This window comes from Chanodichthys erythropterus, chromosome 3 (genome assembly GCF_024489055.1).
Source record: "Chanodichthys erythropterus isolate Z2021 chromosome 3, ASM2448905v1, whole genome shotgun sequence".
NCBI lineage: Eukaryota > Metazoa > Chordata > Actinopteri > Cypriniformes > Xenocyprididae > Chanodichthys > Chanodichthys erythropterus.
Genome location: NC_090223.1, coordinates 65,821,772 through 65,835,565, shown reverse-complemented (window position 1 = coordinate 65,835,565; position 13,794 = coordinate 65,821,772). Strand labels below are relative to the sequence as shown.

The following is a 13,794-nucleotide window of genomic DNA, read 5'->3' as shown; positions in this document are numbered from 1 at the left end:
TGTTGTAATGAACTTAACCTCTTTTTTGCATTTTAAATTGCTTTTTTGTTTGTTTTATTGTAGGGTGTTTGATCTCAGTTTTTGTTGTAGTTGGAAAATTAAGTCTTAGACAATTTTTATATTTGAAACATTAGAGTATGTTTCTGTAGTGAGAAATATTAAATATATTTGATCAATGACAAAATCCATTTTCATTTAAAGTCAATTCACATTTATTTGTATAGCACTTTTCACAATATGTAACGTTTCTAAGCAGTTTTACAGGAAATGCATGTCAACATTAGCGATCTGTTATAAGAGAGGACTGTGCCCAAATTATCCAATGTGTTATTAACAGCCATATTTTGACATCAACTTTTAAGTTGATATTTAATTTATTTTCCTAAAAACTGTAAATATTAAGGGCCAGTCACAGTAGTTACACTCACAACCCTGTCAGCCATTCTGGAAAGTTCATTTACTTCATACATTTTGGTGTTCACAATTTATTCCTAAAAAAACCAACAACAATGTTGAAAACTGTATTGAAAATGCCTAAATACTGGAAACACTCTTGTAAATTGTGAACCAGATATGAAATACATGTAAAATAAATATTTAGTTGATGTTGACAATTAATATGACGGTTTCTCAAACCAAGTATTAAAAATTAACATTATGTATCATAGGTTTACTGTTTCTCTAAATGTGCAGAAGTGTTTGAATCTTTCTGACATGAATGTTGTTCAGCATCATGAATGAATGAAGAATAAACACCAACCTCTTTGTTCTTCAGTATCTTCAGTGTGTTTCATTCTGCAGGGTTCTGGATCACTCATGTTCTTTGAAGTTTTCAGCTCTTCATGATGCTTCAGTGCTCGTCTGATGGGAATATTCCTGCATTTATTGATGAACTGCTGTGGGAGGAGCTTGACTGATGATGCGACTGCTGTGGGAAGAGCTTCATTAAGTTAATTGCAGTGGGCGGGGCTTTGTTGACTGAACTGCAGATTGATTGGAGGAGATGATCTGCCCAAATCAAAAATAAATCAGTTACTGTGTTTGTTTTTATAGGGTTAAAGACCAGAGATCAAACTGTAGTGTCTGCATCAAATGAAATGGACAAAAGTGATTTTACATTGAAAACCCACTAAATGAAGTGTGTTTAATGTTTCAAATTACTTTCGTGAAAATAAAATGTTTTAATGTGCCATCATCATTTAGTGTAACAGATATATTTAATGCAAAAAGGAATCAGTTATTTTGACCTGTACTTTATAAAAATATATATAAAAAATAAGAGATATCATACTAAATTTCATTATATTTTAAATGATTAAATAATTCTTGCTGACAAATAGGTGAAATCTAGTGGTTTGAAGGAAAGGGGCAAAGTATAAAGATTTAAAATGACAATTAAAGAGTATTTTAGGCTTCACTGTGATCCTTCAATACAGTGTTTGAATGTCATCAACTGATTCTCCTTCTAAATATGCCTGAAATATGCTTTATTTTCTTTTTTGATATATTAACCCCTTTTTGTATTTCACCCATAAACTAACTGCATTCAGAATTTATATATCGGTCTATCGTAAAGCATCTGATGCTAATTCAGAACTTTGTTCTGTTTCTCCATTAATATTTTGACAGATATTAGAAAAGTAGTAAAGAACTGTAAAAAACAGTTAAAAGCACAAAGACAAAAATAATTGTTCATATTTGAGGTCCACAAATCCCCTCAGTCTGTTGACAGCAATGAAATGAGCTTTAAGTGTCAATTTACAGCAGATCTGAAGACATCAGCATAATAAATGAGGTGAAAACAGGAACTATTGACATGAAATAAAGAGTGTTTTCAGCAGTTTCTCTGTTCATATTGATGATCCTCAGACTATCAACACTCATTCAACAAGACATTTAGATCATTAGCAGATCATCTCACTTTATTCTGAGTGTTTGCTGTTAGAAACTGGTTATTGGAGTCACAATGTATGAGAAAATCCTATAATCTGCTTTAATGAAAGACAATACTGATATTTCACACAATATGACACCAATAATACAAAAACAAACACTAATGGCACTCATCTTCATCAACCACTGCTGTTAAACATTTTACCAAATAAAAACTAAACATTTTGTTTTAGATAAATTAATCTTATTAATTACACAATGTGGTGACTAATTAATCGCAATTTAATCACATGTCAAATTTAGCTCAGGAATTATCCCCAAAAGATCATCTAAGAGACATTACAAAAAGTAGCTTCAAACATTGTATTTGATTCAACATGAGGGTGAGTAAATGATAATTATTAATATGGAAATACGATTTATTTATTGAAGTTATACTCTAAAAAAGAATCTAAAACTTCCAGTAGTTGGCAGTAAATGTCTTAATGAGTGAGTTATTGAGTCTTTCATTCATTTGATTTGTTCAAGCGGCTGAATGGAATTACTTCAGGAATTAAGTAAATGCTCTCTTTATGAGTGCACCACTAAATCATTGATTCACCCGATTGATTCGCTCAAAACGCAGATTCATTCGGAAACAAAACGAAACACTGTTTAATAACAACATCAAACTAAATTAAAAGCAAAACATTTTAGATAAATGACCATAAAAATAATGATGTTATGGACAGTGAATTAAAGATTTACAAAAACTGCAATAGTTAAAGTAGAAATGTAAAATCTCAGAGTTTTTCTCTAAGCGAGATCTTTCCAGCAGGATTTGTGAGTCTGAGACAGGGAGAGTTTTCAGTTTCTGCACATAAAACTGTTACATGTTAAATCTCTAATTACTTTATTACAATTAATCTTATCATAAAAATCAAAACAAGTTTCATAGTTATAGTTAATTCATAGGAATTAAGCAGCAGTGGTTGTTGAAGATGAGTGCCATTATTGTTTGTTTTTGTATTATTGGTGTCACATTGTGAGAAATAACAGTATTGTCTTTAATTAAAGCAGTTTATAGGATTTTCTCACACATTGTGACTCAAATAATCAGTTTCTAACAGCAAACACTCAGAATAAAGTGAGATGATGTGAATGTCTTGTTGAATGAGTGTTGATAGTCTGAGGATCATCAATATGAACAGAGAAACTGCTGAAAACACTCTTTATTTCATGTCAATAGTTCCTGTTTTCACCTCATTTATTATGCTGATGTCTTCAGATCTGCTGTAAATTGTTCATATTTGAGGTCCACAAATCCCCTCAGTCTGTTGACAGCAATGAAATGAGCTTTAAGTGTCAATTATTTTTGTCTTTGTGCTTTTAACTGTTTTTCCTACAGTTTTTTACTACTTTTCTAGATATCTGTCATTACTTTAAAGAAGAAACAGAATAAAGTTCTGAATTAGCATAAGATGCTTTACGACAGACCAATATAAATTCTGAATGCATTTAGTTTATGGGTGAAATACAAAAAGGCTTAATATAGCACCAAAGGGAAACCAGCATATTTCAGGCATATTTAGAATGAGAATCAGCTGACAATTAAAATACTCTTTGTCATTTTAAATATGTAGACTTTGCCACTTTCCTTCAACCCACTAGATTTCACCCATTTGTCAGCAAGAAGTTGGACTTTAACCCTATAAAAACAAACACAGTAACTGATTTATTTTTGATTTGGGCAGATCAGCTCCTCCAGCCAATCTGCTGTTCAGTTAACAAAGCCCCGCCCACTGCAATGAATTAATGAAGCTCCTCCCATAGCAGTCACATTATCAGTGACGCTCCTCCCAGTTCATGCTTAAATGCTGGAATATTCCCATCAGAGGAGCACTGAAGCTTCAGGAAGAGCTGAAAACTGGAAATAACATGAGTGATCCAGAACCCTGCAGAATGAAACACACTGAAGATACTGAAGAACAAAGAGGTTGGTGTTTATTCTTCACCTGTTCATGATGAACAACATTCATCAGATCAAACTAAATATTTTACATTTGTTTTATATCTGGTTCACAATTTCCAGGAGTGTTACTAGAATTTACAGTTTTCAACACTGTTATTTTTAAGAATAAACTGTAAACACCAAAATGTATGAAGTAAATGAACTTTCCAGAATGGCTGACAGGGTTGTGAGTGTAACTTGAGCAAAATCTCTTCTTACAGTAACTTTGGTAACAGGGTTGATGAATGCAGTCATTCATTTGTGTAAAAACTGAGACAATGGATTGAGATTATTTTCTTGTCCATTTTCTTGAGTCCAGATGATGTCACTTCCTGTTTGTCACAGTTTTAAGAAATCTTCTGGTTTTAAAAGGAGGAAAATCATGTCAGAAGTAACAGGGTTGAGTGAATCATGTAGGACACTGATAATAACACATTTAAAGATGCAGTCAGTCTAGACTTTGAGCATGTGAACTTTCTACAGACATGACAACCATAAAGATATGATGTGATATATTTTTAAGAACATAAATAATAAAAATCACTCCAAAATTTGAAAATATGCAATCTTCTACATCTTCTCAACTCCGCAAAATTCACTTGATCTTGTGTTTCTGGTGTCTCACATTCACATGTGAATGAATGGAAGTCAGTCGAAGGAAAAGTCTAGTGTGAACGGCCCTTAATAATTACACAGTTTTAGGCAAATAAATTAAATACTACAGGAATATGCTCTAATGTTTTAAATAAATAAAAAACGTGTAGGGCTTGATTTTCCTGCTAAAGCAAAGGCTAAGATAAAACACCCTGCAATAAAACAATAAAACACCCCTGGAGAGAAGATCTCAGAGAAAGAGCACAGGACACGCCTTGACCAAACTTGATCCACCCCTCCCTCATTCTTCCTTTCACTCTGATTTCCTTTTTATAATTTGTGTTCTCCTTATAGCATTGTAATATTTGTCTTCAAGCATATTTTGGCATCTTTATATAGTTTGTATAGTCTCACCAACATAAATAGTCTATAATTAAAAATCTACAATTTTAATGTATGATAAAATCTAATCATATGTTACCAAAAACTTTAAAATTAAAAAGACCCCAAAAATCAATTCTGGCCTGGGTAATTAAATGAAGACAGCAGATCAGCCATTGCAGTGTGTCCCACAGTCAGTTATACATTTAACAAGCTTGTTTGCCCATATAAGCTTTATATTATATTAAGTTAGCTAATTTGGCTTGCTGTCCACTGAGGAGGGGCTCGATGAAGCAGCTTCAACTCAAGCTCTGATATACCTGATATACTCTGGTATTTATTGACTTCTAAATGTCTAATTGTGTAATTGGCATGATACTTTTTTACTTAAAAATAAAATGAAAAAAAATGAATAAAATGAAAAATAAAATCAATTTGTATAAAATGTCAATACTTGATTAATTCTGGACTCTGCATCAAAATGATCTGAATATTTTAGAGCAGTTGTCTATCACAGCAAGACTCAATTTTATGACCTTTCACTTCATATTTCTCTCTTTAACTTATTTTGATGTACTGAAAATTTAAATGAAATGTTTTCCTCTTATTTCAGACCTGATGGAAGAAAGCAATGAGAGTGAAGAACTAAAGACATTTCTAAAGAAAAGAGCCAAGAAATCTTTCACCTGCACTCAGTGTGGAAAGAGTTTCTCAAAGACACAACATCTTGAGGTTCACATGAGAGTTCATACAGGAGAGAAGCCGTTCACATGTGATCAATGTGGGAAGAGCTACAGTCAATCTTCAAGCCTTAAAGCACACATGAGGATCCACACCGGAGAGAGACCGTTCACATGTGATCAGTGTGGGAAGAGCTACACGCTATCATCAGACCTTAAAGAACACATGACGATCCACACCGGAGAGAAGCAACACACATGCAGTCAGTGTGGGAAGAGTTTCACACGATCATCAAGTCTTAAAGCACACATGAGGATCCACACCAGAGCGAGACCGTTCACATGTGATCAGTGTGACAAAACATTTCTAAAGTCATCAAACCTGAAGAGACACCTGACAGTTCATACAAAGGAGAAGACACATTCATGCTCTGTGTGTGGAAAGAGTTTTTCACAGCTGTATAATTTACAAGAACATGAGAAAACACACACTGGTGTGAGAGAGTACATGTGCTTTGAGTGTGAGAAGACTTTTACTACAGCAAACCATTTAAAAGTGCACCAGAGAATTCACACTGGAGAAAAACCTTACAATTGTTCACACTGTGACAAGAGATTTAGTCAGTTATCAACTCTGAAAGCACATGAGAGGATCCACACTGGAGAAAAACCTTACAAGTGTTCACACTGTGACAAGAGATTCAGTCAGTCAGGATCACTGAAAACACATGAGAGGATGCATCGAGAGGTGACTTGTGAGGACTTGAGACAGCCAGGTATCCCAGAATGCATCACGCACTAACCAGTAAGCGTCATTAGTATAGCAGAAAACCTGTGAAATTTAAACATATTACTGTTATTATGTCATGATATGTAAAATTAAGAGTGTTCAGGCATGTAGGAATGTACTGGTTTAAAAAGCTCAAATTTGTAGTTTACTGATAAAAAGAAGCACCTATTTGGAGTTGTGAGATCCAGGCAATCACCGGGCGCTCAGCGCTCATGTACCCCAACGAGAACAGCCTAACCTCAGCTAATCCTTCTGACGTTTGGCTCTGACGCTGGTTGGTTTGGTTGACGCTGGCTCTCATGACTCTGTAGTGGTTAAAGATAATATAATTCATCTTTTGTAAATCTAAAGGGTGATCTTTGGTCTCATAAATGTATAATTTGTTGAACTAAAAGTTTAATCTCATAACTTCATATAGTTAGGCATTATAGTTTACTGTTGTAGCCTACTAGAGTGCTGGTTTTGTATGTTTGACTGAATTGTTTGCTTTATTTTTTATTGTAGCTTCTTATACCTATTGCTTGTACTTTTATAATGGGTATTTGGCTATTGTTGGCCATTAAAACTGACATTTAACAAAAAGAGTGAGGGGTGTGTTTTATATTTGCAGACTATATGTGTCACGATCACTGTCAGTTCCTGTCACTTCCTGGACTACATTCCCCATAATCCTCTCTGCCAATCACCTGCACTCACTCCACCAGTCACTACACTAATCACCACACCCAGCTGCCATGCATTACCTGGACTATAAAAGACTCACACACTCATTACCTGATCGCGAAGTCTTGTTTTCACTTGTGTAACATTACTGAGCGTTTCCCTGTATCCTGTCTGCCTATCTGTTCTTGATCCTGTCTGGTTACCCGTTTATGATTCTTTGCTACATACCTCTGGACTGTTTATTGTTTCCTGGACTGTGAATGATATCTGCCTGCCTCGATCTACTGCCTGTACCCTGACAACGATTCTGCCTAGCCCTTGCTGTTCCTGTTTGCCCCTGCTTAGACCCTGCCTGTACGACCACGCTTACTTTTGTAATAAAGCTTGCAAATGGATCTCTGTCTGAGTCCCTTTTATAGTCCAGGTAATGCATGGCAGCTGGGTGTGGTGATTAGTGTAGTGATTGGTGGAGTGAGTGCAGGTGATTGGCAGAGAGGATTATGGGGAATGTAGTCCAGGAAGTGACAGGAACTGACGGTGATCGTGACACATGAGATGTTGGGTGTAGGTTATTTAAAGAACAAACCTTCCGGGTAGGTTTAGTGCGTGTCTTTGTGCACATATTTTTTTTTTTATTTTAGTTTGTTATTTTTGGTTGGCTTGGGGCTTAGAGCAGTTGTCTCGGGGGCGCATCCGAGGTTTGGAGGGTGACTTGGTAATTGGTCTTCTTTCCAAACTTGCGGGATTTAGTGCATAAGTACCCGGTCTTGGGCCAACTGAAGACTAGGGTTTGTTTAGTTAAATGGATGGTTTAGTTTCTTTAAATAAACCTTGATTGTTATTTAAAAAAAAATAAAAAATAATTCTTTATTTTGTTGTGGGTGTAATATTTGTTAAGCGTGTTTCGTAAGCGTGATTAGTGGTAATTATGGCAACCGATGTTATTGAAACATTTTTTCAGTCTCCGTCTGAAGAATTGTTAAAGGAAATGACCAAAGAGCAATTGTTGGAATTAGCTGCGCATTATGAAATCGAGTTGACGTATAATCAAAAAAGGTCAAAAGATGGAATTAAGCTAGTCCTTGAAACTGCGCTGGGTGATCTTAAAATCTTGAGAGGATCTAAATTGCCTTATTCAGCTGCATTGTCTGCTGTAAGTACGCCTATTTCAACTACCCTTCCGTTGTCTGTTTTAAGTTCTCTTTCATTTGAGCAACAGAAAGAGTTGTTGCTCATACAATGTGATACTGAGTGTGAGAAACGTCGCTTGGAATGTGAGAAGGTCCAAATGGAGTTGCAGTTGGAGAAAAGCCGGCAAGAATTAGAGCAACAGCGTTTAGAGATTGAAAGGCGTCGATTAGAGTTACATGAAGAGGGTAAGCCGGTGGACGCAGGTGTTCTCCTATTTGAGCGAGTCGCAGTAGCGTATGATTGGAGTGATGTTGAACGCGCTATGCTGCTTCAGTGCGTTTTAACCGGGAAAGCGCAACAAGCCTATTCTACGCTATCTGATGCTGACAGCCAGAATTATGAAGCCATTAAAGCGGCGGTGTTAAAAATTAATGAGCGTGTTCCAGAGTGCTATCGGCAAAGGTTCCGTACGTTACAACGAAAGGTGAATGAAACAAATGTTGAGTTCGTGAGAGATTTGACTGTGCAGTTTGATCGTTGGTGTGTAGCGGCAGATAGTACAACAATGGATAAGCTGAGAGAGTTAGTTTTATTTGAACAATACAAAAATACACTTCCCGAGATGATAGCCACTTATGTTGCGGAGCGTCAGGTTAAAACTGCTTCAGAAGCTGCACTGCTGGTAGATGACTGGGAGCTTATTCATAAACCCTGTCACCCATCGTCGGGATCATACACAGGGAAATTCTTCCATTGTCCCTATGGGTCCAGCCAGGCGTTTTGTGAAAAAAACAACAAGTGACTATGATAACTGTAACTACTGTTTGGGTAAAGGACATTGGAAGTCAAATTGTCCAGTGCTTAAATCAAAATTTGTTAGACACGCTCATTCCGCGAAACCTGCTCTCCTGGCTACTTCTGTTCATGTATTGAATCAGGAGGGTACTTTAAAAGGAATATCGCTGTTAGCACCCGAGGATGTAGAGGATCATCAGCAGTTATTAGAACCATTCATTTCTAATGGTTTTGTGTCGCTTCCAGGTAGTGTTTAGAAAGTGGCAGTGAAAATACTCCGGGACACAGGGTCATCGGAGTCGTTTATTTTGGAGTCGGTGTTGCCCTTCTCAACTGAATCGCACACTGGTAGCTCGCTTTTGATTCGTGGCATTGGGCTTAATACATTATCCGTACCCCTGCATAAAGTTGATTTGACCTGTGAATTAGTGCATGGAGTGGTGGATCTTGGTATACACCCTATTCTACCTGTTGATGGCGTTTCACTGATCCTTGGAAATAACTTGGCCGGCGGACGTGTTTGGGTTAATGAATCGCCCTCTCTGGTTGTGACTGATGCACCATCCTGTACTGATGGTCTGGATGACAGTGCGCGACAGTTTCCGAAAGTGTTCGTCGCGTGTGCAGTGACTCGTTCTGGTGCTCAACTTAGGGCTGAAGAGAAAATCAGTGACCCTGAATCGTGTTTCATTTTCAGTGATTATCCCATAGTGGTTCCAACAGGTTATTGATAGCACTGAAATTCGTGACAGAGCACAAGGCTATTTTATCGAACAGAATGTGTTACTGAGAAAGTGGTCCCCGCATGCTGTGGATGGTATGGGAGATTCTGTCATTCAGGTCGTGATACCAGTAAAGTTTCGTTCGTTAGTGTTAAAGATGGCTCATGATCAGCTCGCCAGTCATGCCGGTGTTCAGAAGACATATGACAGAATTCTTCGTTAGTTCTACTGGCCTCGTATTAAAAAAGACGTTTCAAGTTTTATTAAGACCTGTCATACGTGCCAGCTTACGGGCAAACCGAATCAGTCATTAAAACCAGCTCCTTTGCGTCCAATTCCGTCTGTATGTCAACCATTTGAACATCTCATTATTGATTGCGTCGGTCATCTTCCTCGTTCATAGGCTGGAAGTGAGTACCTGTTGACCGTGATGTGTCAAGTTACGCGTTATCCAGCTGCGTACCCATTGCGCTCGATTAATACAAAATCTATTGTGAAAGCGCTTACTCAGTTTGTGTCTATTTTTGGGTTACCGAAAATCATTCAATCGGACCAAGGAAGTAGTTTTACTTCGAAATTGTTTGCGGAGGTGCTTTTCGAGCTGGGTGTTAGACATAATTTGTCAACAGCGTATCACGCCCAGAGTCAAGGGGCACTCGAACGTTTTCATTCTACGTTAAAATCACTATTGAGAGCTTACTGTCTGGAAATGCAGCGGGACTGGGAAGAGGGTCTTCCGTGGCTGATGTTAGCAGCCAGGGAGGTTACGCATCAGAGCATTGGGTTTAGCCCAAACGAGCTGGTCTTTGCACACAAAGTCCGAGGGTTGTTAGCTGTCTTTGGTGATCAATGGGTTGATTCAGAACCACCAAAAAAATTTTCAGAGTACGTGCTGGGTTTTCGTCGTCAGCTTTCATTAGCTGGGGAGTTAGCTGGGAAATGTTTAAATAAAACTCAGGGGAAAATGAAAAAGTTGTTTGACCGTAACACTGAACATAGGAAGTTTAGTGTTGGAGATCAGGTTGTTGCGCTTCTGCCTGTAGTAGATTCCCCGTTTCAAGCCAGATATACTGGGCCGTATAAGATAATACATTGCGGGGCCATGGATAATTACACGATTCTGACGCCAGACCGAAGAAAGAAATCCCAAGTCTGTCATGTAAATCTCCTTAAGCCATATTATCAACGAAACTGACCGGTCTCCGTGCTAGGGGCGCCTGTGGTGCTAGTGGATAGCTCCCCTCGGTCAGGTATTTCACAGGACATGAGTATGTCTGTGGACGAATTAGAATCTCCTGATGACTGCGTATTACTGGGGCGTTTGAAGAATTCTGAATTAGAATTAGAATTCTTCTAATCTTAAACATTTAGACGTGACGCAAAGTCAGGAATTGATTAGTTTGCTTTCTGAGTTCCCGGAGCTGTTTTTGGATGTTCCAACCCAAACGGGGTAGAGCATGATATTGAGGTGGGCGAGGCTGCTCCTGTCCGTCAGCGTTTTTACAGGGTTCCACTGAATAAACGAGAGTTTTTAGAAAAGGAAGTTCAGTATTTGTTGCATAACGGATTAGCCGAGCCTTCATTTTCCAGCTGGTCCTCGCCGTGTTTGTTGGTAAAAAAAATCGGATGGTACGTTCCGTTTTTGTACAGATTATAGGAAACTGAATTCTGTTACAAGGCCAGACTCTTTTCCTCTGCCGAGAATGGAGGACTGTGTTGATCAGGTCGGTGCAGCAAAATTTGTGACCAAATTAGATTTACTGAAAGGCTATTGGCAGATTCCGTTGACAGAGCGTGTGCGTGAGGTTTCATCATTTATAACACCTAACGGATTATTTTCTTACCGGGTTATGCGCTTCGGTCTTCGAAACGCACCGGCGACGTTTCAAAGAATGATGAATAGAGTTATTGCGGGACTAAAGGGTGTGACGGTTTATCTGGATGATACGATCGTGGTGAGTGATACATGGTCAGAACATCTCAAACGGTTACGTTTACTTTTAGTCCGTCTTTCTCAAGCAAATCTTACGTTAAATCTCGCTAAGTGCGTGTTTGCAGGAGCTACAGTCACGTATCTGGGTAAGGTAGTGGGGCAAGGACGTGTGCGTCCAGTGAGGGAGAAGGTGAGAGCTATAGATGAATATCCTGTTCCAGTCACTAAAAAGGAGTTAATGCGTTTTCTCGGCCTGGTGGGTTTCTACCGCCGTTTCTGTAGGAACTTTTCGACGGTCGTTGCCCCTTTGACGGACCTTTTGAAAGCTAAAGCTTTGTTTGTTTGGTCTGAGTCTTGTCAGAATGCCTTTGAGGCAGTGAAATCTTTGTTAACTGTTACACCTGTCCTTATGGCACCTCAGTTGGAGAAAACTTTTAAGATTCAGGTAGATGCCAGTAAAGAGGGAGCAGGGGCAGTGTTAATTCAAGAGGATGATGCAGGTATTGAGCGGCCGGTTTGTTTTTTCTCGCGAAAGTTCAATAGTCATCAAATGAACTATTCCACAATTGAGAAGGAGGCACTTGCATTAATTTTAGCACTCCAACATTTCGAAGTGTATGTTGGTGGGAACAGTTCAGCGGTAATAGTTTATAGTGACCATAACCCCGTTACATTTTTACATTCTCTTAAAAAACCAAATCAACGGCTGATGCGTTGGTGCTTGTTTCTTCAGCCCTTTCATTTGGATGTTATGCATTTGAAGGGCTCAGAAAATATAGTGGCAGATGTACTGTCTAGGGCACCATTGTAAAACCCACTGTAAGCTGTGCCTTGAAGAGTTAACAGGTTTGTTTTTCTATTTATTATTCTATTCATGTGGGGGAATGTTGTTGATATTGTGAGTATAGGCCTACTAAAGTGTGTTGGTGCGGTTATGAATGTTTATTGTTGGCGGAAACTTAATTGTTTCCTTTTCTCAAGGGGGGGGAGTGTCACGGCTGTATACTTGTCATTTTTGCCATGTCTGGGTGTGTTTTGCTCCTCTTACAGGTGTGCTGCGGAGCTGAAGCAATCAGGTGGATTGGGTGCACCGGTGCACAGGTGTGCCTGTCATTAAAAGCTTCCTGTTTGGCGTCCTCATGGAGCGTTCCATTCTGTCACCTGGAACCCTGGCCAGGACCGAGATGTTGGTCGGCGTTGCGGCGTATTGCGAGAACTTGAGACAGTCTTTGCTATATAAAGCCAAGAATAAAAAATATTGTAACTGCCGTAAACGTTTTATCCTCCTTCATTGTTGCTCCCTATTAAGGGCGTAACACCCGCACTACAAAAGACTCACACACACTCTTCGTCCGGTCTCGTTTGCACTTCACTTACCTGAATCCTTACCTTAAGGACTCCAGCAATCTTACCTGTCTCCAGCGTCTCCTGTGTTCCACATGTGCAGTCCCGTCTCTGTGTGTGTGTGTGTGTGTGAGAGAGAGTGAGTGAGTGTTCCCTGTCTCCAATCTCCAGCGTCAGCTCTGTTCTCCAACCCTGCGATCACAAAAGGACAGTATTACCTCTCTGCTTACTCATCACCATTCATCACTATTCACTCACCTGCACTGCTGTTTGACTCTGTTGAGGTCAATAAACACCACTGTTTGTTTTACTCCTGCCTCCGTGCCTTCTGTACTGTAACAACCATGTGTTAATGTTTAAAAATAAATAATTTATTTCTTTGCAGAATTGCAACCTATAAACACATGATGGCCTTCTGGGAACAGATTGAGCCACACAGGATGATTCGTGTCACCAGCTCCAAACTCACCAGGGAGACTGGGTTATATGTGAAGACTCGGGCACTTCCTGCAATCGATGAATTCTTCCTCTTCATGATGCACCTTGCCTTGAGCCTCAAGCAGAAAGACCTGGCTCATCGCTTCCATGTCCATCAGAGTACAGTGAGCCGCATCATAACCACTTCCTCTATTTTCTTTTAGGTTCTGTGCAAATTTGGTTGCCGAAAGAGAGAGTATGAGCCTACCTGCCAGAGGAATTTGAGAATTTCGAGACACCCAGGTTATCCTGGACTGTTCCGAGCTCCGCTGCCAAACGCCTTCGTCTCTGCTATTACAGAGTGAGGTCTTTTCCAGCAACAAATCTCACTGCACTTTTAAGGCTTTGATAGGAATGGCACCTCATGGTGCAGTAACTTTTGTCTCTGGACTGTATGCGGG

At 38.9% G+C, this 13,794-nt stretch overlaps 1 protein-coding gene across 1 annotated transcript in view; it reads left to right on the top strand.

Moving 5' to 3' along the window:
- LOC137005317 (zinc finger protein 271-like) overlaps positions 1 to 13,698 on the top strand; it is a 47,822-nt gene extending 34,124 nt beyond the window's left edge. Inside the window, exons 5-11 of the mRNA XM_067366163.1 lie at positions 5,544 to 6,314; positions 8,131 to 8,367; positions 11,698 to 11,828; positions 11,994 to 12,082; positions 12,623 to 12,673; positions 13,302 to 13,503; positions 13,558 to 13,698. Of these exons, the coding sequence (XP_067222264.1) occupies positions 5,544 to 6,314; positions 8,131 to 8,367; positions 11,698 to 11,828; positions 11,994 to 12,082; positions 12,623 to 12,673; positions 13,302 to 13,503; positions 13,558 to 13,698 (1,622 nt within the window). The remainder of the gene's footprint in view (positions 1 to 5,543; positions 6,315 to 8,130; positions 8,368 to 11,697; positions 11,829 to 11,993; positions 12,083 to 12,622; positions 12,674 to 13,301; positions 13,504 to 13,557) is intronic.
- The last annotated feature ends 96 nt before the right edge of the window (positions 13,699 to 13,794 follow it).